A 24,823-nucleotide genomic window follows, 5' to 3' on the forward strand; every position below is an offset into this window, starting at 1 on the left:
GGACCGTCTGCTTCTCTGAGGGTGAAAGCCTCTTGCTGAATTGGTGGACTCTACCGCAGTAACCCCTGGCCTCTCTGTTGCTCGCGGCCTCCTTCTCCAGAGGATTGTGAGCTTTCTCCCTGGTGTCTGAGAGCCCCTCGGTCTGTGAGCAGATTTAGAGCATCCACCTCCATGCAATAAGCTGACTCGGCTCCCACTGTACTTCTGAATTTCCATCTGCATTGTTCAGAGATAATTGCCCTCTGAGAGGCGCGGGTAAACTGCCAGGAAAATATTTATCTGCCCATTGGTGCTCCTGGGGAAGGTTGTGGGCCAGACGGTGCTGCCCCTCCCAGCAGCAGGCTCTGCCCTCAGGCCCATGACTCATCCACAAAGCATCAGGGATCAGAGTCACTCCCGCCGAGCTCCTTTGCCAGCTTGGAAAAAGTTTATAGGCACACCAAGCCAGCTCCTTTTCTCCGCACATTCTCTGCTCACAGGCCACCCAGAAGGAATAAACACCCTCGTCCACTCACCTGCATTCCCTGAGTCTTCTTTGTGATCGTGGCCTCGTTTTTTTGCAACGCTCCCTGGGAATTAGGCAGAATGAATGGATGCTTTGCTTCCCCCTCTTCCAAGGGACCGGCTAGGGAAATGTCCACTCCGTAAATGCCATTTAAAACGGGAAGGTTGGAAGAAGTGGGTCAAAAACTTGCTAGTGCAGAGAACGTTCTCAGTACATTTGAGTCAGGACTGAACTTGGCATCTGTTCCTCGTTAGCTCATTGGCTGGTAACCTTTGCCCCCCCCCCCACACCTGATTTCAGAGTTAGACGATTACATTCAACACCAGCCTTGGAGTTGCTGGAATCACGCAGCTCCTGAGTCATGTTTACAGCAAATGAAACTCTAGGGTCACTGTACTGTTAGTGATAGAACCAACAGACATTTATGTAGAGGTTTGAAGAACACAAGTCTCAGCGATGTGTCCTGGGGTGGGTGGGTGAGAAGTAGTTGTCTAGAAAAGGCCACTGTACCCAACTGCTGCATTTCTAATGTCATTAACGAGAGAAAGTTATGATAAGGGGAGTATCACTTAATACTTAAAAGAGTACAGACTATTATAGATAGAGCAACAAGGGATCAGAGGAAACTGGGCTCATTTCAAGGGAATAAATATACGTGTGAAAGAAGGGGAGCCAGTGAGTATATTTTCTTTTAGATTTTCAAAGACTTTTAACCAACTTCTATCCCAAAGGCTAAAAAAAAAAAAAAAAAAAAAAAAATCACTCATCATGGGACCAATATCCACTTTGTTTTGAATCGTGGATCTAGAATTGTTTCAGACACAGAACACAAAATTAGGGGAAATAAATACATCTCAAACTGTGAGCCTTCCAGATATTAACATGTAGGCTGAAATTATTAAAATTATTACAAATGACCACAGCAGAGCAAATAGTACACAATAAAAAACTTAAGATCATAGTTAACTGTAAGTGAAGAGTTAATGGTGAAAATAAATTTTAAAGAACAGCTTTCTAAGCTGTGTTAGTGGTAAAAGTGATAGATGGATATTCAGTGTGGTCAAGGGCACAAAGGAAAGAGTTCAGCAGAAATCTGCTAAGCTCCAGGCGTGTTACAATCCAGAAAAGGGCGATAAAGGACTACCCTTGATGTCTCTTGAAGACACTATCCATGTGCATGGTTTTGCTTAAGAACAAAAACAAAAACACTGTATATTCATACATGCCTCAGATGTTAATTCTGTCCCAAACGTGTTGGTAATGGTTGTCTGCACAATCTCTTATCAGAAATTGCTGTTTCTAAGATAATGACGTCAATCAGAATTCAAGAATAAATTGTGTTGAATTATGGAAATCTGAAGAAAGAAGAAACAATAAGTAGACCTATACCCAATTCTCCAAAACCCAAAGGATAGAAAATTTAGCAATTCAACTGAGTAGAGATTACTCATATCTAAGTTTTTGTTTGGTTTTTGTTTTTAAAACAAAAGACAGGCAGAAGCCAATTGTCTTTTAATCTCCCAGATTAGGTGAGAATAACCCAATTAAATGAATACATATTAAATATCTAAAGGCAGTTTTAGTCTTACAAATGTCAGCTTCAAAGACACCCAGAAAGCCTTAGCAACTTCAAACAAAGAAGTAGTCATTCAACTAAGAAAATTATTTGCGTGTGTATCATTCAGAAGTTGACATTTTATCTCTTTGGGAAAATAAGGGAGAATTTGCCTAGAAAATATAAAGATTGGGATACGGCTCTGTTTGAGCCACATGGCCAGTAGTCAAATAGTGGTTTGAACAAATAATGTGGATTATGTTAATTATTAAAGCTATTAAGAAGAACCAATTGCTAATTTACATACAGTATATACATATTAATATATAATATATTAATAATAAAAAGCTGGCTTTATGAAAATAGTGAAAACTTCAATTGAACTTCTCTAAAACCGTCCCTATTTTAGATTTTTCAGTCATGTCAACTTCTTTAGGATAAGTGAGTCCCATCTTACTACAGTGATAACTTTTCTAAAAATTAAGCCAGCTAAACTATATTTTAGGATGGGTAGAAAACAGAATGTGTTAACAAACATGAGACTATCGTGTTGTATCATCCTTAATTGGGTAGAGGACAAAATTTACACCATTATTCTTACCTTTGCACAAAGCTGCAATGCAATGCTACTCCTGGGCACTCCTAAAGATGAAATAGAGCAGTAGAATGTCCACGGAAGAACTATAATGATCCAGCTTAAAAGGTGACTATGTGAGGGCTCTATATGAAAAATCATACAGTGATGCTAAATCAAGGAAGGCAATCCAGTAGGAGATAGAGAATCCTATATTGCAGAGCTGGATAGGACTTTGGCAGGAGATTACTTGGCCCAATCCTGCCTTTTACACTTAAGGAAACTGAGACATGGACAGGCTGAACTATGGCAGTACAGCAAGATGGTCTCTTGACTTGGGTTCTAGGACTCTTCCATTATAGCACGCTACTTTTCACAAAGAGGATGAAACAGCTGGGAAGATACCTTCATCATAATTCAAGTCAAAATATAAAATCACAAATGGTCTCAGTAGGATTTCCAAATCCATTTGAACTAACCTATGCTTAACTTATAGGTTCAGTAAAAAAGGTTTGAATGGGGTTTTTACCACTCGTCAATTCCTTTTAATCCCTTGTACAACCTCTGAGGCTGTAACAAACAGAAAAGCTGCCCAAACTCTTGGGAATCATAAAGCAAGAGTTGGCATCTGCCCTGATCTAGGCACCATCTTGGTCTTTCATGGTACCTAAATCAAATGGCCTAGAATTCTCACGGAATTCCATGTTCCAAACCCCGTTCGGCGCTCAGGAGTCTGAGAAGAAAACACTCAGAGAAGTGCCAAGTTTATTAGCGTGAGAGAGTACAACCCTCACATTGCCACCAACAGACATAGATCCCAGAGATGCATGCCCTGACCTCACACCAATAATTAGGGAAAATCTCTTGAGTTGGAAGGCACCTTAGAGGTCACTAGCTTGATCCTCTCATCTGATGTGTTAATCCCCCTTAAACATCTCCCTCCAGTGAACTGAGATCAGATTCTGTTTAACTTGTAGCCGCGATGTTAACTTTGGTCAGCCCTGAATCTGTACTCTGGAAACAGAGAATGTTTAAGTACTATATGGTAGTAGAGGTAAAGTTCCTTGGCTTAGGCCCCATTTCTCCCTTTTCTTATGAGAAAAGCTTCTCAGAGTCCAGTGCAAAGTCCTTCAAAATCCCTCCACCAAGCACAAAGCACAAAAACAGGAGGTTTGGGACTAGCAACTGGTAGCTGGGTTTTTGTTCTTGAGTTTTCCAAAGGTCTAGTTCTTGGTCCACAGAAAGCCTCTGTTGAAGGGTTCTGGGGCCAGCCCTTTCCAGGAACATCTTGTCCTTATGCTCAGGGGATTCCTCCCAGAGAAAGCTAGGTCTGCTGTTCCACCAGCTGTAGTTTGGCAGTCTTGACTCGATGAGCTTCCTTCAGGTTCCGGGCTCGGACTTCTGGGTTGGAAATGAACTCCACTTGTTGCACAGGGAACCAGCCTCGCTCCCCATCTGAGAGTCTCATGCCCTCCAGCCAGCCTACAGGCAATGGGTGGGAAGAAGAATTACCCAGGACAGACTCACAATAATTCCCCCAGACTTTTCTGAATGGTAAGGCTGAAATGACTAGGGAGGCCCCAGCATTGGGAAATCCAGTCTCTCAGTATGTTAACCATGCTGCTCTAGGTCTGGCGAGGTCTACAACTGCCTACTCCTGAACTACTCTTACGCATTCAACTATGTTTCCCCCAAAATATATGTTGAAGTTCTAACCCCAGGTGCCTCAGAATGTGACCTTGTTTGTGAACAGGGTTGTTGCGGGTGTAATTAGTAAGGTTAAGATGAGGTCATACTGAGTAAAGTGGGCCATTAATCCCATATAATCAGTACCCTTACAAAAAGACAGAAATTTGGACACACACACACACACACACACACACACACACACACAGAAGGAAGACAGAGGTAGATATCGGAATTATACTGCCATAAGCCAAGGAATACCTGGAGCCACCAGAAGCTGGAAGAGGCAAGGAAGGATCTTCCCTGAAAGGCTTCAGAGGGAGTACGGCCCTGCCAACACTTTGACCTCGGATTTCTGGCTTCCAGAACCATGAGAGAATAAACTTCTATTGTTTTAAGGCACCGTACTTGCGGTACTTTGTTATGCAGCCCTAGGAAATGAATACATCTACCTATAGTGTCCCACCTCCAACGCCCAGCTTACTCATGGGCTCTCACTCTTACCATCGCTGCTCTGCTGAGTCACCATGACCACGTCTGCCTTCTCTAGCGCCAACTCGTCATTCTCTCGGGGTTTGTAGGCTCGAAGGCACTGTACTTGCGGGGAGTCTTTGGAAGAGAAGAGGGCGAAGAGAGGTTAGGAAAGGCAAATGACTGGACCAGAAGAGGAATTACAGGGGGAGCATATGAGGACTCAGGATAAAGTCTGGGCTTTAGAAAGTTACAGACAAGGGAGACAGAAGGATCTTTCTCCTCTACCAGGAAACAAAATGGCCAATAAGGAAATGAAAATACTGGAACTGAAATGAGTCAAAAATTCTATTTCTCTGGGGAAGATGCATTGAGAAGTCCACTGTAACAATCTTCAGTGACTCATTACAAATACTCAGATCCTGCTAGAGGCCCACCTTCCCTCTGTAACTTTCCCTGACTCTTCAGTCCACCAAGGATCCTGAACTCCTTTAACACTAATTGTCTAGACCACACCATCTACCTCTTGTCTAATTGCCTCGCGTATGCGTTCTGCCTCTTCAACGAGATTGTAAAATCTGAAGCTGTGACTCATTCTCCATTTTTGTCACAGTACCTACCAGATCGGGCTGGAAGAGCTGCAGCCATGGGGCTCCAGGTACAATCAAAGTAAGGCACTCAATCCCCTCAGCTTTGGTTTCCCCACTTGTAAACGACTGGGTTGATCAAGATGACCCCTCGGGAGATTCTGGATTTTCTGTATTTCTGTGTTTTTGTGAGCCAGACGAAATTTCCATAGTTTTTAAGATCAAGATAACAAGCCTCAGAGGTCTTCTGACCCATTAGCCTCCAAACTTACACTCTTTCTCCTTTACCACACTGCACTGGTTCCCTCAGAAAACAAACAGAATGCTGCATTATTGTCTGTATTGCATTTACTTTTCTTTTTAATATTTACTAATTTTTGAGAGAGACAGAGAGAGAGCAGGACAGAAGATCCGAAGTGGGCTCTGTGCCGACAGCAGGGAGCTGGATGCAGGGCTCAAAGTCACAAACCGTAATATCATGACCAGAGCTAAAGTTGGACGCTCAACTGACTGAGCCACCCAGGCACCCTGATCCATTTTCTAAAGCTTATCTCCAATCTGCCACTCATAAGACCACAGTGAAGGAGGACATCTTGCCTTCCTTCCAGCTGGGGGACGAAGGCCAGCAGATGGGTTCACAGAGTGAATAAGGTAATAGAACTCAGTTTACAACCTGAGTTCTCCTACTTCCTTTTCAGAGGTTCTTTGTATTTGTTTGTTCTTTTGAGTCACCAGTGTTCCTTTGTGCTCAGTTCCTCTCTGGATACCAGTTAGGGAATTCTCGCTGAAGGACAACTGTGGGGCTTTGGGAGACCCAGAAATCTACTCTTCACATGAATGCCAGACACATGCATAATGTGCGTGTATGTCTGTGGCTATCTGGAAGCCTGGGCTAAGGGTGGTGAGCTCAGGTCATTCTTCACAGGACAGGGTGTGGTTATGACAGATTTACTGGGTTGCTTTCTTCCACAACTCCTACTCCAACCATCCTATTTCTCCCTATTTCCCCAAGACATTCAGGCGGGTAAAATCTAGGCAGAATAATCGCAGGATAGATTTACAGGGATAAATATTTAAAAAGAGCAAATTATGGCCCAAGGGAGAAGATACACGGCAGAGGAGGTGGTGCCATAGTGGTGAGTAGTCTTAGGTGAATCATCTCAGCTGCTTAAGCTCCAATGGCCAGACTTCCACTCTGAAATTCTGGATAAAAGCAATAAGTGGAAGGTTCTCAGAGTTACCACCCAGCCTCCTAAAGTCCTGCATCCAAAGGTGACTTCTGGCCCTGCCATTTTTCTCTGCCTTTTATACCCTCACTCACCGTAACACTCTAGAAGGTCCAACTCCTCTCTGGGCATGGCCAAGGCTGAGATCCATCGAAGCTTTTCACTTCTGAGAAAACAAAGCAGGGTCAGCTGCTTCAGCTGTAGCTCTGGGGTAGAGGACAAAGGCCAAGGATGGGGTAGGGAAATGACTGTGGGAAAGACTTGGCCAGTTCAAAGCATTGTTTAGTTCAATGACATCAAGCACAAAAGTCAATGGGACTTTGCTTGGTTGGAAATAGAAGATCTCCAACTGTGTGTTAATGTGTTTTGTCACCCTTTATTTTTCTCCTTCTCTTTCCAGGCTTACCCTCTTAATGGCATATCTTTCAAGTGGGGACATAATGTCAGCTGTCAATTAGACACATGAGATTTTCCATTTTGTAATAAGCAAGATGTCCGTCTTAGTTTAGATCCCCACTATCACTCTGCAGAATTCTCTACACTCTACTCCCCACCTCCCTTCCGCCAAATACTTCAGAGATGAAAAATATTTTGTAATCACAATTAGATCGGGGAGATATCTGTGCTATTTTTTTTTTTTTTTTTGGTCGTGCAATATAACCCAAGCTGATTTTGTAATCATCTGAAGGATTTTGCATTATCTTAGCCTCTGCTTCCAAAAACGCTGGAGTAATTGAGAGCTGACACTATTTCTATTCCAGGAAGAGGCTGCCCCAAATACTAAACAAAGAACAGGAGTCTGTATCTGGCTACCTGACTGTGGTCACAGTTTGCATACAAACCCCTGTACCAGCCCCTCTATTCCATAAGTGAAGACGGGTAAGGTCGATCCTACCCAGAGATGTCTTCCAAGAGACAAAATGGAAAAGTATCTACAACATAGGGATCGATCCTCAGACCGTTTGGCATCACGTCAAACCTTTAAAGGGAGAGGCTTCTTGTATCTCTTGTAACAGCAGCAACAGCTATGAGCTTAGAGTTTGTTCATTGTTTTAGGCACTGTTACTACATTTTATAGGTATTATTTTTAATACTCCCCAAAATGTATGTGTGTGTATTATATTATAATAATGTAATTATATAATATGATATATTATAAAATATATAACATAATATATTATAATATATAATAGTGTATATTATTATTATTATATTATTATTACTAAAAACATGAGCAAATCACAGTTGTCAACACTATGGATTTCTGCTCAACAGAGGCCTGGGTTGGAAAGTGGGAGGGAGGAAAGCTAAAGACACCCCAGTGCTTGTCTTAGTCACAAAGTGTCCACCAGCCTTCGGCACTGAAGAGTTTCTGGCTTATACACATGACTCGTGGACGTCAGTAATTCAATTCTTTAGTTACTCCATACCAGCCCGTCTCTTCTCTGTTGTCTCGCTCACTTTGTCCTTCTTGACTGAAGAGCAGAAAATAGATGCTAAACATCGGCAGCAACTCTGTACCCCTTCCCACCCCGTCTCCTGCAAGTCGTCTATTAGCTCAGAGTTTGGGTTTGGATTTCTCCTCGGATGCTCTCAGTCCGGAATGGGCTAGATCGTGCTGCGGCTGTCCTCTGGACACAGTTTCTGCCTCAGCCCCACTTTCTTCCCAGGCTGTCCTCCCTTCCTCCCTCCCCCCGACTCCTCTGCCCAGCCCCATCTCACTGGGTCTCTGTGCTGAAGAGGAACTCAGTCTGCGTGCCCTGTGCGTTGTGCAGCAGGAAGAGCCGGAAGAGGTTTTTGTGAGGTCCGTGTAGCTTCATTTCACACTTTTCCCCTCGGATGGAGGAGAAGGGAGCATGGTCGAATACCAGGAACCGGCTACCCCTGCAAAATACGAGGCTTTTCAACTTGATTCTACAGTTGTTATGCTTATCCACCATCATACCTTTGGATTCAAAATCCCTGTCCTTTGCAGCTTGCAAATCCTCATAAAAACCACGAGATGGTGCTACCTTGTTCCCAAGATGGTGGCTCCAGAGTCCCCAGGGATTTGTCACAGAGCTGGGAAACCACATGTCTAGTACAATGAATACTTCACCACTTTAAAGAGTTGAAGAGATCAAATCAATACAAATTTTCTAAAGCCCTTAGGACCAAAGAGTTAGGATCTGGAATTGGCTAAGAACCTCTAGACTAGTAGGCTGAGTCTAGCCCAAACACGCTAATTTGAGAATGCGAGCAGCTCATTTGCTACATTTTGCTCCATGTCTACAACATAGTTCAGGCCCTGCCACGTGATCTTGTGACATAATTTGGTGGGATCCCCTTTTTTGCTTCGGACCTTTCTTTCTCCTCTCTAGCCCATGACCTGCACTCCATGGGTTGAGCCACTGAAAAGGGCTCCCCCAGGAACACGACCCTTTACTGTCCCTTTTAGTCCTGCCCTCTGGCCCCATCCCCTTTCCCTCCCGTTCTAGTCACTGACTCTCGGGGCCGAGACAGCAACAGACAGTCGTTGAAGAGATGCAAGTGAACTGGACGCGTGTTCAGTTTCCTTCGCGGCCCTGGGGAGAGACTGAACTCGAGGGCCGTCAGCTCTCCACTCTTCACCAGCCAGCGTGACTGCGATATGAGCGGGAATATCTACAGGGAGGGGAGGACAGAAAAGGCAGGGCGTCACCGACAGGGCAAGCGAGAGGCTTCCTTGGTCCCGCCCTCCTCACCATGCCTCTTCCTCGTGGCTTCCGCCACTGACACCCTCTTCCACATCATCCTTCCTGTTCATCACCCATCCACTTAGACTGCTCCTCCCAGAGCCCTCTACCTACCACTGTCTACTGTGTGGCCCCCACGTCCACCCATCAGGCGAACAGAAGGTGCCTACGCTCCAACCCAGGACAGTGACGATGTGACAAAGCCCAGCCCTAGAAGCCTGAACTGAAGGAGAACTGGATGACCCCAGTCGAGGCATGTGAAGGAACACGGCAGGGAACCGTATGCTGCGTGTCTCAGAAGTTAAAGGATTTGTGCAGTTCTGATATTTGTTCTTTCTCTGATTATAACCAGAGACATAACAGGAGCAGCTGGGGTCATATGTGGGAATAGGGATAAGGAGAAGTAGGTGGGGTCTGCTCGGAGTTGGAAGTTGGGTAAAGACAGGGGTGCTGGAATACAATTAATACGGGGATAAAGGATTCCCCTCTCTTCGAGGGAAATGAGGATGGGACCTGTTCTGAGGTGGAATCTGAATGCGGAATGCTTATTTTACATTTGTATTTTGATGGGAGATTTTGGCCCTATATTTGGAATCCATTTCCCATTGCGTTGGTTAGATTAGATGAAGACTTGATCAAATATTGACTGATTTAAGTACCAAATGTTATTGTCATCAAGGCTTACACTGATAGGTTCTCTCTCACCTGTCCCATTCCCAAATGCACGTTCTCCCCCTCAGGTAACCCCTGTCCTACCTTTCTCATGTGTCCCTTCCAGCCTATCTCCACGTAGACACAAGCAAATGCACGCACAGATCTGTACCCACAGTAATATGCTACGGTACGCACAGCTCTGTGTCTTTCCCTTTTCAATTAACAATATACCACAGAGACTGAAGTAGGCATTTGGGTGTCCCAGAAACAGGCCAGAATAGAAGACACACAGCAGTAAGGGCAGAGACCGGGACGGCGCGAGCAAGATGGTTCTACGCTAGAGGCTGGCCTGTGGTGGCTTCCCAGGCAGGGTGGGGGTGCAGGGGACCAACTCACTTTGCACTCAAACTCAATCTTCTGGCTCAGGTAGATGAGCTCCTCTGTCCGGCGCATCCTCTGGACATTGTTGTTGCAGTCTCGGATCAGCTGAACCGTGGGTAGGTTGAGGAAAGAGGAAGAGCACTGTGTTAGAGGCTTTGATCTTTGAGTCCTCTGCAAGAAATCTGGAAGTTGGTTGTGACGGCCTCCGTCTTTTCTAGCAGGCTGGAATGGTGTGAGGGCAGCACCAAATGGCAGTTCTAGGCCTCGGGTATATTTTGTATGACCTGACGCCATTCCGGGGCGGAGTGGATGTAAGATTTAATCTGGGGCTGGTGGCAGTGACAGCATGGCCCCTTGGTGTAGAGCATCCTCAGTGTGGGAAGGAGGCTGGGGGGAGGGGGCTGGTGTCTGGAGGTTTGGTGGGTACAGTGAGGTGGCTGAGAGAGGGACCCTTGCTCTCTGGAGTCACGGGCCTGCACAGAAGAATTCTCTGTGAAGGACAATCCTGGGCATCTGAGTGGGGGTGGTGGCTGCTTACCTCCTCCAAGGCATGATGTGCCTTGGTGGCTTCTGCTTCCTCTGAAGAGCCAGGCTGTGTTCTCTTCAGAATGTTCTGTAGGACAAACAGTAAGCAGGAGCCAGATGGAAAGAAGGGACGGGAAAACAGGAAGAGAGAATTGTGGGTAAGCTACTGAAGTCTAGGAACCAAATTTTTGCAGCAAATCCACCCTGAGGGAGAACGGTGAGGGCGGTGGGCAGAAGAAGGCTCACGTGGTCCACAGGGTGTGGAAGAGGGGCAGAAGCATGCATGGTCCCGGGCCCTGGGGCTCCCGGAGATCATCTCTTTCGGGTGTTAGGAAGAGGTCTGGGGGACAGGGTGGAGGCGGGGGGGGGGGGGGAACGTGTTGTACCTGAAGCAGCAGTTTGAGACGGGTGATGCGCTGGAAAGGCAGGATCAGGAAGGACTTGAGGGAAAGGCGCTGGCAGACAGGATCGCTCTCCAGCTTCTCCAGAACCTCCCGGAAGCTGCTGTTGCTGTTCCTGCGTGGGCAGCGAGCCTCCAGTGAGGAGGGCCGTGGGGAGGACTGGGGACACAGTGGAGGCACAGGGAGTAGAGATGCAGTGGAATGTCTATGGTGGGGGCACCCACATGTGACGGCTGAGGGCGTCTGACCCGGAAGGTGCTTAGGGGTTGGGATCACAGAGCAGGCACAAGAAACATGGGCTCTTGGGATGCTGCTCGGGATTGGGGCCCGGGGGTTTTAGTGCAGCAAGGTCACTGCAGGGCTCGCGTGGGGACTGAAGAGGGATCAGGTCTCACAGCAGGACTTGGAAGGTGCGTTCCTGGTAGGTCTGGTTGGTGACGTAAGGCAGGTAGACCCGGCGGAAGTTGGGGGCATGGTTCAGGACCACATCGCACACTTGGAAGGTGAAGATGTTGTTCTCGAAGTTCTCCTCCAGGTCTGAAAGGAACCTGTACGGTATTCACACACGTCTCATGAGACTTGGGGGCCTCACGTGAGCAGCTGACGGACCCCTCCTACACCTTGAGTTTGTGACTCCTTCTTCCTGTTAGGCGGTAACTTCTACTGACTGTCCTTAGCTCGGTGCCCCTGCCGCGCTCTAGCGTTCTCTCCAAGGCAATCCCTAGTTTGCCCCGATCTAACCCTCTGCTCCTTATATTCCATTTCTTGTTCTTCTTTTGGTTCTGCTCTGGCTCTCTGATCTTCACCTGTTGCCCATATCCCACCTCCAGTGCATCCCCTCAACCTGGGAAGCATCTCTCATTCCTCTGTTTACCCGTTAACGGATCTACCCGCCCGCATACCTTCTCCCCTTCTTTGCTCTCCCTATTCCCACAGCGCTGGGAATCATGGAGGGAGAGCAAGGAGAGGGTTTCTGAGAGAAAAGAAAACCCAACTGACAGTTTACAGGCTAAAGACACCGAGGCTGAGTTTGGGACAAGAGGAATCTCACGTGGTGCTGACTTCACGCACGTCCTGTAAACGAGAGAAGAGCCACTGGTATTCTTGGTTGGTAAGGGTGGCCCGCAGTGGGGCAGAAAGCTGGAAATGGTCCACTGCCACATGCAGACTGCGCAGGTATGAGGCTTCTGACACGATCAGCTCGAATTTGGCCTGGAGGGTAGGAGAGGAGATTGATTAAAAATAGTCACCGAGGGGCGCCTGGGTGGCTCGGCCGGATGAGCGTCCGACTTCAGCTCAGGTCATGACCTCACGGTTTGTGGGTTTGAGCCCCACGTCGGGCTCGCTGCTGTCAGCACGGAGCTGGCTTCAGATCCTCTGTCCCCTTCTCTCTCTGCCCCTCCCCGGCTCAGGCTTGCTCTTTCTCTCTCTCAAGAATAAATAAACATTAAAATAACATAAAAAAACAAACATAACATAACATAACATAACATAACATAACATAACATAACATCGTTCTGGAGTTCCTGGCATTTGCTAGCCACTGCATAACGTTCGAGGGGCAGAGCAGGGAAGGGGGCAGACCCTCTCTGATAGCTTGCAGTCACATCAGAGCCTAACCTGGTATCAGGAGGACAGGGACAGAGCATTCGAGGCCGAGGGAAGAATGTGTACAAGCCCCTAAAGGTAGAAGAGAAAAAGATACTTTCAAGAAGCTTAAATAAACTGAGTGATTTGGGGAACTAAGTATTTATACTAAAGGAGGGGCAGGAGCTGGAGCTGGAGAGGTAAATGGGGTGTCGTCTGGAGGATTCCGTAAACAAGGTAAAACGGTTTGGACTTAAGACAACGGGAAGGTTAAAAGAGGCTTTATGTAGGGAAATAACCTGATCAGATTTGGTTTCCGTAAAGGCTATTTCTGAGCACGGCATGGAGAAAAGAGCCGAAGGGGCAGGGGTGTCACGTTAGGAAGCTGTCGTAGTAATTCCGGGTGACAGATGGAAGCCTGAATGGCCACGGGGATGGGAGAGGTGGGCCAGTTTCGTAACTTTTGAGGAGGCAGATCCGGAAGAACTTGGTTCTTTGCTAGAAACGGGGGCTGGAAGAGCAGACGGAGTCACAGCTAATGTGTCAGCTTTGGAGTTTGGTAGCTGAATGAATGGCGGACTGACTCACTCTCTGAGCCACAGGACTTTGAAAGAGGAACAGATTTAGGGGATGAAGGTGATTTGAGGTTTGGGGAAACACGGGCGCAAAGAGGATATCTGAGAACGAGTTGGTGCTGTTGAGGTTTAACGGAGAAGGGCCAGCACGTGAGAACTTGTGTGGACTTTCCAGCAGGGGGCGCAATGGCTCACGGCCCTGTCCTCGCGCTGGGCCACCCCTACCCTTCATCCAAGCCTGCAGCTTCGGGGTAGATGCACGAACAGAACAGAAAAGGCAAAGAAGACACACGCACACACCTGGGTAATGACCCTGGTAATGACGGTTGAGTCCTGGTTCCAACATTCAACTGGCGACAGGACTTGGAGTGGCTCATTTAACCTCACTGAACCTCAGAGCTTCTTGCCTTTTTGTGTAGGTACAGTGACCCCCATGTCATAAGGACGTTGTGCCAGTCACCAGAAATGGGGTTGGTGCAAGCACTTCGTAGACCCCAGAAGTGCTATTTTATGAAAGGACTATGTGCATATAAGCACAGAGGCTTCTCTTCTCAGAAACGGACACCAGGGCTGGCCCAGCAGCCCTGGTGGGCTCCCCAGTATGCTGGAGTTGGTGAGAGAGCCAGGGTCCAAACGCTCTCCTGGTGTTTGGTCCTTAAGTATTGGGCAGATCACTGACTTTCTACATATCCTCTGTGTGCTTGACAAGCTGAGGTCAGAACAAGAGCCCCAAGCCTGAGCCTCAAAAAACCTAAACAATTTATAGCTGCCTCTGTTTGATTTGCTTATCTCTAAGTCCTTCTGGCCAACATTTTCCTCCTTCCCACCTCCGAGAGAGGGAGAATCTGGCAGTAATATGTATCAAACTAGGCACCAGACTTCACACTAAAAGCCAGACAGGGACATTTCATTTAAACCACATGGCCACCCTGAAAGGAAGACATCAGTGTCCTCGAGTTTTAAGTGAGGAAACAGGTTTAGTGAAGTTATCGAACTTGCAGTCACACAGCTAGTAAATGGTGAAGCCAGGATTCACACCCAGGTTGGCCTGACTTGAAATTAAAGTACAGTAGAAAACATTTCTTGGGTGACTACTGTGCATTGGGCACTTACCTTTTTTGGTTCTCCCACTGACTATTGGTGACCCAGTTTTACGAATGGCAATACAGAGAGGTAGAAAGAGCAAGTAATCTGGTCAAAGTTAAAGAGCCAGCAAACAGAGAAGTGGGCTCACAACCAGGTCATTTACTCCGGAAGCCAGATACACAAACATGATTCCGTGATGCCTTTCCATGGTGCCATATTGTCTTCCTGGGAAGAAAGGTTCTAACCCTATTTCAGATTGATTATTAAGAGCAGTTCTCCACGTAAAACCCATTAACGGTAATAAACACCGAACAGCCTTGCCACTGGGTCTAAGGACCGAGCTGCGAACTGATGGTCATCCCAAAGCCTCTAGGAGACCAGTGGACCACAGGACAGCTACAAAGGACTCAGCAAAAGAGCCACTGCAGGTGCTTTGGTTGAAGAGAAAACCTGCAGTGTCGTGCGGAACCCTGGTTGAAGAGGGAAATTTTAGCCTAGACTGAAGCAGCAGAGAAGGGATTAATTCCACACTCCTCCCAACAAATTCAGAGGCACAGTCACTTCCTACGAGCCCAAATAGTGACAGGTGGGAGGAAGTGGCCCGTGCCGAGTGCAAGCGGGGAGGAGGGCCAGCGGGAAGGTTCAGAAAGCAGTTCAGACGCATCAGAGTGGAGAGGAGCGGAGAGGAGCGATAGCCGTGGTGCAGGGGCACATGGTGGGTTTGTGATGGGGGCGGCCTGCTCTTGCGGCCGGTGGCGGTAGCGAGCAGGAAATGAGAGCCTTTGCTTTCCCTCCAGTCCGCCCCTGCCCTGCCCGGTACCTCCTGCAGTTTTTGGTCTTCGTGGGTCATGGAGAGCAGCACGGTGCTATTGCGCACCACCGGGATCTCCTGCCAGAGGGAGCCGCTGGAGGCCACGGACAGGCGCTGCAGGTAAGACTCCGAGGAGACCAGGGCCCTCCGGGGCTGCCGCGGGGAGGCGGGCCCGGGCGCCTCTCCCAGGCTGTCCAGCCGCTGCTGGCTCTGAATCTCCTTGTTCAGAACCACATCGCTGTACTCCTGGTAAAGCAGATGGGCTGCAGGGGCGAGGCAGCACGGCAGAGGGAGAGAACGAGAGAGACGGGGACGCTGAGGCACAGAGACAGAAGCCGTCAAGCTGCTTCTGGCTCTCCTGGCAATCCTCTCTCCCCGCAGATGCCACCACCCCGCAGTGGGGAGCCCCGAGCGCCAGTGCTGGGCAGCAAGCCACGCGGGTCTACGGTTTTGTTTCAAGGTACTCACAGGAGTTGACGAGCTTCGAGCAGCGTCTTGAAAAGCCTGCCAACACCTCCTTTGGTTTCTTCTCCCTGTGGAGGCAAGCAGGGCTCTGGGGTGCTTGCTGGCCACTGAGGCAGAGAAGCCCCAGGTGACTATAGATGAGGTAGTCTCTGATTTCTGGGACGTGTGCTGGGGTGTCAGGGCTGAATCCCCTGAAGAGGCAAGTTGTGGCCCGACCCATTTTTAGGCAGTTCAGAGCTTTTCTGGAAGACATACTGAACTTTCACGGGGCGGTTAGTTCATGGCTAACGGGCCTACCTAGGAGGATGGGACATTCAGACCCAGCTGACGGAACCAGGAAGATAAAAGATGCCCTTGCTCTGGAATCCTGGCCTATGTCTCTTCCCCTCCCCATCTCTGGAAGAGACAGGGTCCCAGAACCCCTGGCAACTAATGGAAATCTCGGTATCCTCCGAAGAGACAGTACAAGTGTGTCTATTAGGAGAAAACATGACTCACCGAAAAACGATGGTGTCTGAAGAGCCAGGGGATTTTTCTACGGCTGGACCTTTCGTCTCTGAAAATGGAAATGGTGGAGTAACGGGGTTTTAGAGGCACACTCTGACGGCCAAAGCAGGAAAGACCTAAAGTGGGAGACGTAGGCATCTGGGGGGATATGAGGGCTCAGCCGGGAGGACAGTGCCCAAGCAGAAAGCATGCGAGGACACGATTGCCGGGTAATGTCCTCGTCCCTGGTGTCAGAAGACAAGAAGAGGAAGTGTCCTCTACTACTAGGAGGACACCGAGCTGAAGAGTTGGGAAAAACAAACACAATAAAAGAACACCATGGTGGGTGACAGGGGTAGAGGGGAAGGAGAAGGCAGAGTGCTCCAGTGAGCACCACAACACTCTTGAGTTGAGGCTGGGTATGTGGATGAGTGAAGCCAGCAGAGGGAAGAGCAGAAGCCCTGGGGACAGAAGATGAGTGAGGTGGAAAGAGCTGGAGAAAGCGTGGTCCGACACGAGTGTCCCCATGATCCCTGCTCTTTGCTCACCTGAAGAGCCCTCAGGCAAGATAGAAGGCCTGCGCAGGCCTTGCCGATTCCAGCCCTTGTGCTTACTGGACCCCTCGCCGGGGTCTGCAACCTGCCCGCTGCCGCCCTCCGGGGGTCTCCCTGGGTCTCGCCTGTGGGGCCAGCTGGATGCCTTCTCCAGGTGGGGATGGCTGACTTTGTCTGACTGCCTTGCTTGGCCTCGACCCAACCTCCTCAGGCCATTGGCTCCTTCCTGAGGGGCTGTTCTCGAAGACCCTCTGGCAGGGGCCTCAGACTCTTCTGAGGGTCCTGGTTCAGAGGCAGGTCCCTGGAGTTCCAGATTCCAGGGCGTGGTTGGGGAAGAGGGACTCAGAAGGGTTGCCATGTTGCTGAAAGCCATGCCAGGGGACACTTCACTCTTATTCCTGCTGGTAGAAGCCAAAGAGTCTGTCGACCGACCCATAGCTGGGGGCCAGGAGGTACGTCCAACAGAATGGGGAGTGGAGACTGTCCACTCTTGACAAACAGGCCTTGGCTTGCCCTGACCCCCTGAATTCATGAGTCCTCCCTGAGTGCTCCTGCTCCTCCCCCTGGACTTTGGGGGTAATGGGGGTGGTTCAGTGGGGGGATCCATGATAGGGACAGGGGGTAGAGGCCTGTAGATCCTTGCACTACTAAAAGAAACAGGATGGTGGGACTGGGACAAATCAGGGGTTGGGGGTAATGGCTTGTTGTATCTCAGTTTGCGGGAGAACGAGGTCTGAGGAGGGTGGGGCGTGTCTGGGATAGAGGGCAGAGGTCGGTGCTGCCTTGCCACAAGGGGGTCAGGAACTGGGGGAAGTGGGCCTTTGGGGGGGCCATGTAGCCCCAAACCTGGGGCCAATGGAAGAGGATGGGCACACCGTTTCAGTGTGGAAACCCCTGCATGGAGATGGCTGTCTCTTTCCACCATGGAGGGTTGGACATGCCTCTTCTCTGGGGTAGGAGGGGGCAGAGGTTCATGGATCCTCGTATCTACAGAGACAAGGGGTGGGGAAGAGCCATAGGCAGGAGGCCCTGGGGAAAAGGCTGAAGTGTGTGGGGAGCCCCACGGCTGGCTGCTGTGGGGACTGCTGGACATTTCTGGATTTGAAGTGAACTCTTGAGAGTCTTGCCCCAGAGTGGATAATGAACTAGGGGATTCTGGAATGATCCTGTGGTCCCTACCACCTTTCCTGTCCCTTCTTGGAGTCACAGAGCCAGAGACGGCAGGTTTGGGGGGCCTCTGGGGCAACTCTGAATGGGAGAAGGAAAGTGATATTCCCAGCAGGTCCGGAGTCGGCTCTGTCCTATGAGAGCCCGGGAAGGAGTTGCTCCTCAGGTGCTGGACAGCCCCTGTAGGGTGGCTGGGGGGGCTCTGAGGGCTGGTCCAACTGGGGCTGGTGGAGATTTCCACGGCGGCCTCTGCAGAGGGGAAGCCATGGAGGGCAGCAGCGGGAGTCTCCAAAGCCCCACAGTGAGATGCCCTGTTGGTCCAAACAGATGCTCTGGAGGTTTCTAGAGAATGTGCAGCAAGAGACGGCTCCCTCCTGGGAGAGGCAAGTGGGGAGCTGGCAGATGATGATGTAGTTGTGCTGGGGGAAACTTCAGCAGGACTGGAAGGAGCTGAGTCTGGTGTCCTTGGAGGAGTCCCGGCTGTACTGGCAGCGGCCATCTCAGTCCCCAAGCCGAACACCGTCCCCTTCCCAGGCTCAGATCCCTCCTGCTGGCTATCCTGAGCTGCTTCTTGGTCAGGTGACTCCCCAGCAGGAAAAGAGCCAGGTAAAGAAACGGGCTGGCAGGACCATCCTCCTGGCTCCAGTGTAGGACCCAGAGCTGTAGGGGATAGTTCCTCAGCCCGAGGCTCCTTCTGAGTCCCAGGAGTACTGGTCATGGGGTAACAGGCGTCTAGAAATAAGTCACAGGGAGAAGAGACCTCAGGGGCTACCAGAGCCAGTGTGGAAACACCATCATGGGCCTCCCCTTCTCTGGTACTCTCTTGTCTGCCCTCTCCCCACAGCGGGTCCCCAACCCAACTCCCTGGTTCCTCCTCACTTGACCCCGCCTCCTCTACCTGCCCCTCCCCCGGCATCACTTGCCCCCGCAGACCTTGACCTTCTTGCCTTCCAGTTACTCTCCCTGATTTCCCCACCAGGCTTTGATTCTCCTCATACGGGGCGTCCACGCTCCCCTCTTCTGTCCCCCCTAACGCCCTCCTCCCCTCCTCTCCCTGCTGTAGACCTCGCTGGCCCCGAGGCTTCCTCTCCTCCTCACCATAGCGCAGACTTTCCAGTTCCCCACAAAGCCTCGTTCTTTCTCTCTGTTTTGTGAGCATCACATCACCTGGTGTCTGTTCCTGGCTTTGCCCGTGTCCTCCCTCCGTCCCCTTCTCCGGCTCTGCCAGTTGCTCCTGCTCCCCTACATGCCCACCCTCCCTGACAGTTCCTCCGTCCTGGAACCCCACTTCCGCTAGCCCCTGCTCCTCCAGCCCCTCGAGTGCCCCTCTCCCTTGACCTTCTTGCGCCCCCAGAGACCGCAGCTCTTCCCCCTGCCTGACGGAGCCCCGTGGCTGGTTGGTTTCTGACAGATGCTCTTCCCAGGCAGGTCCAAATCTGGGCCGAGCAGAGGTGTCTGGAAAAGTCTCCCCCTTCTCTTCTGCATGTTCCGTTCCCCAAATCAAAGAAGTGAGTTCTGGTCTAAATTCCATCTCCACGCGGCCACCCAGCTCACTGGATACCGGGACCACGTCCAGGTGTTCATCCTGGGCAGGACAGGCCCCGGGCTCTGCGGGAACCCGTGTCCTTGCCCGTCCGTCCTCCGGGCTCTGAGGCGCCACCTCCGGATGCTCTGGAGTGCCCCAGGTCTCACCCGCAGCGTCCTCCTGGTTGGTCTCCGCACCTGCAGAGGCTTCCTTGGGGAACGAGGTCATGCTCTCAGCTGCACAGCTGTCCACATCCCTTAGGTCTCTCTGCTGCGTCTCCGAGAGTCTGCGTCGCTCTGCCCAGGTACAGGATGGCACCTAGCCTTCTCGACCTTCGGGCCCCCAGGCGGCGGTCTGACTGCTCCCCCTGAGGGCTTCAGGGGTAACACCGAGCTCTGCTATGGCAGGGATGGGGGTTGAGGCCCTGAGTGGGGGCTCCTCAGCCCGCATCAGGGCGAAGCCCTAGAGAGGAACAAAACAGAAAGTGTCCATCACCCTTTCTGCTTCTACCTATCAAAGGAACACAGCAGAAAGGACGAGTGGGGGATTTCTTTGGTTCCACTTAGAGTCATTCTTTGAGACAAAAGATACTCAACAAAGTAAGCAAAAGCCTCTATAAAATGTATGTAGGCTTATTTATTTACCCATGTAATAAATATTTACCAATATTTAAGTGCGGGGCATTCAGTGGACAGGACAGAGAAAGACTGTGTCCTCATGGAGGCTTGTGGAGGAGACAGATAATAAATGATTCAATTAGAGGGTGAGACCGTTGTCAAAGAGCACCAAGGACTCCCAGGGGTCATTACTCTCTAGATTGCATTAGGTCATACTGTCTCTCCCGGTCTACTCTCTGGACACCAAGCGTGACTCAGTCCCCTATAACTCCCAGACACTGTGAGTGACACACCCTAGATCTAACAGCCCAGAGAAGCAGAGTCTGAAGGCGGCATCTTCCTCCAAAGCTGCTGATTGGATTAAAATAGGTCCGGCCATTGCAGCAAGTGAGTCCGAGGTACTCGGGCGTAGTGTTATCTCCCTACGTACAGTCTGGATTTTACTCATCTTATTTTCTTCTAGAGTGTCTAGCAGGGCCTTATAACTCATTATTAATTTTGTATGCAATTTTAGAAGCAGCTGTTGTAAAGCGGAATGATAACTAGACTCAGTAGATTAGAACCAGAGCAGACATGGTGCTTGCCCCTTTCTGCCAGGTCCAGGACACCTGCTGGGTGGGTACCCGCTACTCTCTTACACCCCCGCTGCTTTCAACCTTATGAACTCCTCCCATCACTTCTCAGAAGATCGACCTTCCCACCTGTCTTCTCACTTCCAAAAGAATACCACATCCCCCACCTTGCGAAGAATTTAGAAACCAATGGAGAGAGGTGAGGCTTCAACTCCTCGTGATTCAGAGCGCTCTGCGTTTGGCTCTTTCCACTCTTCCTGCTTCCTGCTCTGAAGGCACAAGAGGCGTCCCTGCCCCGAGGCGCCCTGTTCTTTAGCCCGGCTTCTTGTGGCATGGATTTTCTCTTCTTCTCACCCCTCGCCCCCTCTCTGTCAGAGCCATCCCACAACTGAAGCATGGCCCTGGCTTTCTCATCTGAACTGTAAAAGAATTGTTCATGCGTGTGGTCCTCACCTCCTCACCTCCCCACCTGCCTCTATCCGTGCCTCACTGGTACCGCTCTACCCACCGCCCCCACAATCGCCAATGTCGTGGCTCTTGTCGGTACTGGATACTCCTAACATTAGCACTCTTTGTTGTTATTTGCGAGACTACATACTCCTGGTTTAACCCTGGAAGATTTCCCAGTCCTCTGACCAGGTCACTGTGCCCCTCTGTCTACCACTTACCAGAGATCGTTCACGTCACTTCTCTGTAGCATTTGTACGGTTACCATTCTGTGTGCATCTTGATTTACCATCTATCCCAAATAACAGGGGGTAAGCTTCACAAGATCAAGAGCTACATCCGTCTCGCTCAACTGTCTCCACCTAGCACAACACCCGGCCCACATTAAGTGCTCAGTAAATGGTTTTCAATTACAGAACAAAATTCTTGTTTCCCTCCTGGCCTCACCTGCCCCGTATCGCACACGTTGCCAAGTCCTGTTGAGCCCACCTCCTATGCACCTCACGTCTGTGCACATCTCTCCATCCGCACTGCTAGCCCCTGGTGCGCTCTCCTGTCCTCTGTTACCAGGCCACCTGGGGTACAGCCTGCCCACCAGCCTCCACAGAGCTTCTCCTGCCCTGTTTAAAAAAAAAAAAAAAATTTTTTTTAAGGTTTATTCATTTTTCAGAGACAGAGAGACAGAGTGCGAGCGGGGAAGGGGCAGAGAGAGAGAGAGAGAGACACAGAATCTGAAACAGGCTCCAGGCTCTGAGCTGTCCGCACAGAGCCCATCACGGGGCCCGAACTCACGGACGGCAAGATGGCGAGATCGTAACCTGAGCTGAAGTCAGATGCTTAACCAACTGAGTCACCCAGGCGCCCCTCCTGCCCTATTCCCAAGGCATTCTCTGCTCTGCATGGGAGTGATCCTGAAAAGCCCCATTTGTAGTTTAAATTCTTCAGTGGCCTCCGACCGCCAATGGGATGAAACCCAAACATTTAGCCTGGATTATATGCCCTCCACGCCTGGCCTCTGCCTTACTGCCCTCTGCCCCCGAACCCCCTACTCCCATGCTGTGGGCCTCTGCTGCTCCTGTGCCCGGCATCCTCTTCTGCCCCAGTGAACCCTTTATTTCTCTCACACTCACTGCACTTGTAATTACCAAGTTCATGTCTATTTTCCGGGCTAGAGAATGAACTTCATCAGGGCTCAAACACTGCCATGTTAGCTGCTCAGTCTCTTTGCCTGCAGCTTCCTTTGCTTGCCACAAAGATTTATTGCATGGATGAAGACAGGAAGAAAACAGAGTTAAAAGAACGTCACTCGATTTTTAGCTCGGTCTTTTACATATCTTGCTAGTTCTGCTCATTGTAATTTCAGACAGTTGTAGGAATCCTGCAATTTATTGGAACGGCCATTTTCTTATCTTTAAAAAGGGTTTAAATTCTTTCTTTGCAAGGAGTTCTAACGAAGATCAAATAACATTCAAATGTACAGTGTCAACTTCAAGGGTCACAGAAGCGTTAGGGATTGTAATTACTGCTAAGGAAAGAGAAAGAAGAAAAGAGAAATGTAGGATTCATGACCTGGAAGGATTTTTAGGGACATACAAGAGACACTTGCAGATGAGGAAAGTGAAGGTCACATAACCTAGGCACTTGTTCAGACTTCTTAAGCAAATGGTACAGGTGAACTCAAACCAAGGTCTCCCGACGCAAGTCTGTGAGAAGCAGCCCCAAGTCCTGCTGGAAGAAGTTGGCAGGTGGCTGGCCTAGAGAAGGTCCCAGGGGCCTACGGAACCCACAGCTGCCCTTGGACCCGCACATTTCCTATCTTCTCTAGGCTTAATGTGGGAGCCCAGCACCCAAAACGTCTGCTGTCCTGCTGAGACACTGCACACACATACACACGCTGGCACAGGCACCCATCCACACGTGCACACAGGCCATAAGCCGCCCTTGCAGTTTCTACGCAATAGAGCCTGATATAACCAGACAGACAGGCCCCCAGCCACCCCGCAGATGTAGCGTGTGACAGGTTCCTGGCCGCCCCATAGACCCAGATCCCATCTGTATGGGGCACAGAGCCACGTCTAACATAAGCATACTTGCGTACAAGAATTTTTATGTCCTTTTCCAGTTAACTGACACGGTGCGTGATTTGCTCCCTATTTCTAGACCTAAGTACAAAATACTATAATCACTATGGATGATACTGTGACGTGACCCTATTCTCTCAACCACACATTAAATAACTATAGTTGCTCGCCGTAAACACTTTGTGAAACTTGGCTCCTACAGGCCTAAGAAGACTGTGTAAGCCCTAAGTCTTCTGTCACCCACATCTGTATTGTCCTGGCCCTGTCCCCACACACACTCTCATGTCCTCGGGACGCACGGCCTCTACATACACCCGTGTCTTCCTGCTCTGTTCAGGCCGCATCTCTCTGTACCCTGTGCCGCACAGCCCCCTTCAGTTCAAGTTACACGATGCGTGTCTGTCTCCTACAAGCCCACTGGCACTATTCCTGACACTGCCTCTATCCACTAGGAAATAATGGCAGTCACCGGATCAGCCGCCATTTATCACAGAGGAAAAACATACCCTGTGTCCCCTATGCCTGATCCTGTCCTAGCAATGCTATTGCAATCAGGCACGACCAAGCACCATGTAAGAAAGCTAAAGGAAATCTGCAAGCCATGGTTCCACTCGCATAAAGGCATCAGGAGAGAGGCTTTTTGGATTGCCCGTCATGTTAGTTACCTCCTCATCTCCACTGGGGGAAGGGGGTGAATAACCACCAATTATCAGAAAACGGGTAAACTGTGGCGTCTTCCTCTAGACCAGAGACATTTTGCATCCACATGTAGCTTCTGGCAAGACAAAGCCCTAAGTCGCTCTATTGATAAATACAGCGACAGAGCTCAGTGTCTCCCTTGGAGCCCCCCAACACCTTAGGTCTTGTCCGTTGCTAGTCACCAGACAGGGAGTTGTATTTCACAGATTATCCCCTCCTCCCTATCATACTACTTGTTCTTTGAACCAATGTTGAGTGTCATGTGTATTTTTCAGGACCAGGCTTCCCAGATTTTGTACTGTCAGATTCAAGTATTCTAGAATCTGACTTACACCAAACATCACTGCAATACTCTTGAGATTACAACACTACTGAATTTACACGATATCGTCTATACTCCGGCTCACCTTAGGAAAATACCGCACATATCAAAACGTTCTCATTTTGATTTAGAAAATAAGACCACCATACAGATATGTGTCTTTACTCACTCTTTGATAATATTGCCTGCAGTGTTACAAAGATACTAAAATAAGAGAGCTTTCTGGACCACTAGCTTGCCAACACCTGTGTTCTATCCATTTGAGGAAAGCCCCACCATCCCGATGAAAAGTGTAATAAACATCTCTTATGTGTTCCCTGATGCTTGAAAACAGCACATCATCCGCTGTCTTGTAGACCACACGGGCTTACCTGGAACATCATTAGTGGCAAATGACATATACCCCACAAATCCATCCACGGCCCTGGTGCCATCCACATAGATAACATGAGCGTGAGCGCCCTCTGTGTGTCCTTAACACAGACCCTGAGGGGGACCTTGTTCTGGTCCACCTTGCAGACGCTATAAATGACCAGCTCCTGTTCACTCT

The 24,823-nt window shown here is 49.6% G+C and overlaps 1 protein-coding gene across 4 annotated transcripts in view; it reads right to left on the reverse strand.

Moving 5' to 3' along the window:
• Positions 1–3,368: 3,368 nt before the first annotated feature.
• ARHGEF5 (Rho guanine nucleotide exchange factor 5) overlaps positions 3,369–24,823 on the reverse strand; it is a 37,126-nt gene continuing 15,671 nt past the window's right edge. For 2 of the 4 annotated variants that reach the window (XM_040471695.1, XM_040471693.1), the window contains exons 2-17: positions 21,661–21,791; positions 19,349–19,997; positions 16,838–18,742; positions 16,302–16,359; positions 15,807–15,871; positions 15,348–15,601; positions 12,331–12,491; positions 11,675–11,827; positions 11,265–11,394; positions 10,892–10,966; positions 10,369–10,458; positions 9,090–9,247; positions 8,327–8,488; positions 6,700–6,770; positions 4,825–4,929; positions 3,369–4,116 (exon numbers count right to left, since the gene is read on the reverse strand). In XM_040471695.1, the coding sequence (XP_040327629.1) occupies positions 3,959–4,116; positions 4,825–4,929; positions 6,700–6,770; positions 8,327–8,488; positions 9,090–9,247; positions 10,369–10,458; positions 10,892–10,966; positions 11,265–11,394; positions 11,675–11,827; positions 12,331–12,491; positions 15,348–15,601; positions 15,807–15,871; positions 16,302–16,359; positions 16,838–18,742; positions 19,349–19,763 (3,960 nt within the window). In that variant the 5' untranslated portion in view covers positions 19,764–19,997; positions 21,661–21,791 and the 3' untranslated portion in view covers positions 3,369–3,958. Of the gene's footprint in view, positions 4,117–4,189; positions 4,752–4,824; positions 4,930–6,699; positions 6,771–8,326; positions 8,489–9,089; positions 9,248–10,368; positions 10,459–10,891; positions 10,967–11,264; positions 11,395–11,674; positions 11,828–12,330; positions 12,492–15,347; positions 15,602–15,806; positions 15,872–16,301; positions 16,360–16,837; positions 18,743–19,348; positions 19,998–21,660; positions 21,792–24,823 lie in introns of those variants that run through there. The other 2 variants (XM_040471694.1, XM_040471696.1) reach the window with 2 other exon arrangements.

Source organism: Herpailurus yagouaroundi, unplaced genomic scaffold (assembly GCF_014898765.1).
Source record: "Herpailurus yagouaroundi ecotype Mexico unplaced genomic scaffold, PumYag 100, whole genome shotgun sequence".
NCBI classification, from domain to species: domain Eukaryota; kingdom Metazoa; phylum Chordata; class Mammalia; order Carnivora; family Felidae; genus Herpailurus; species Herpailurus yagouaroundi.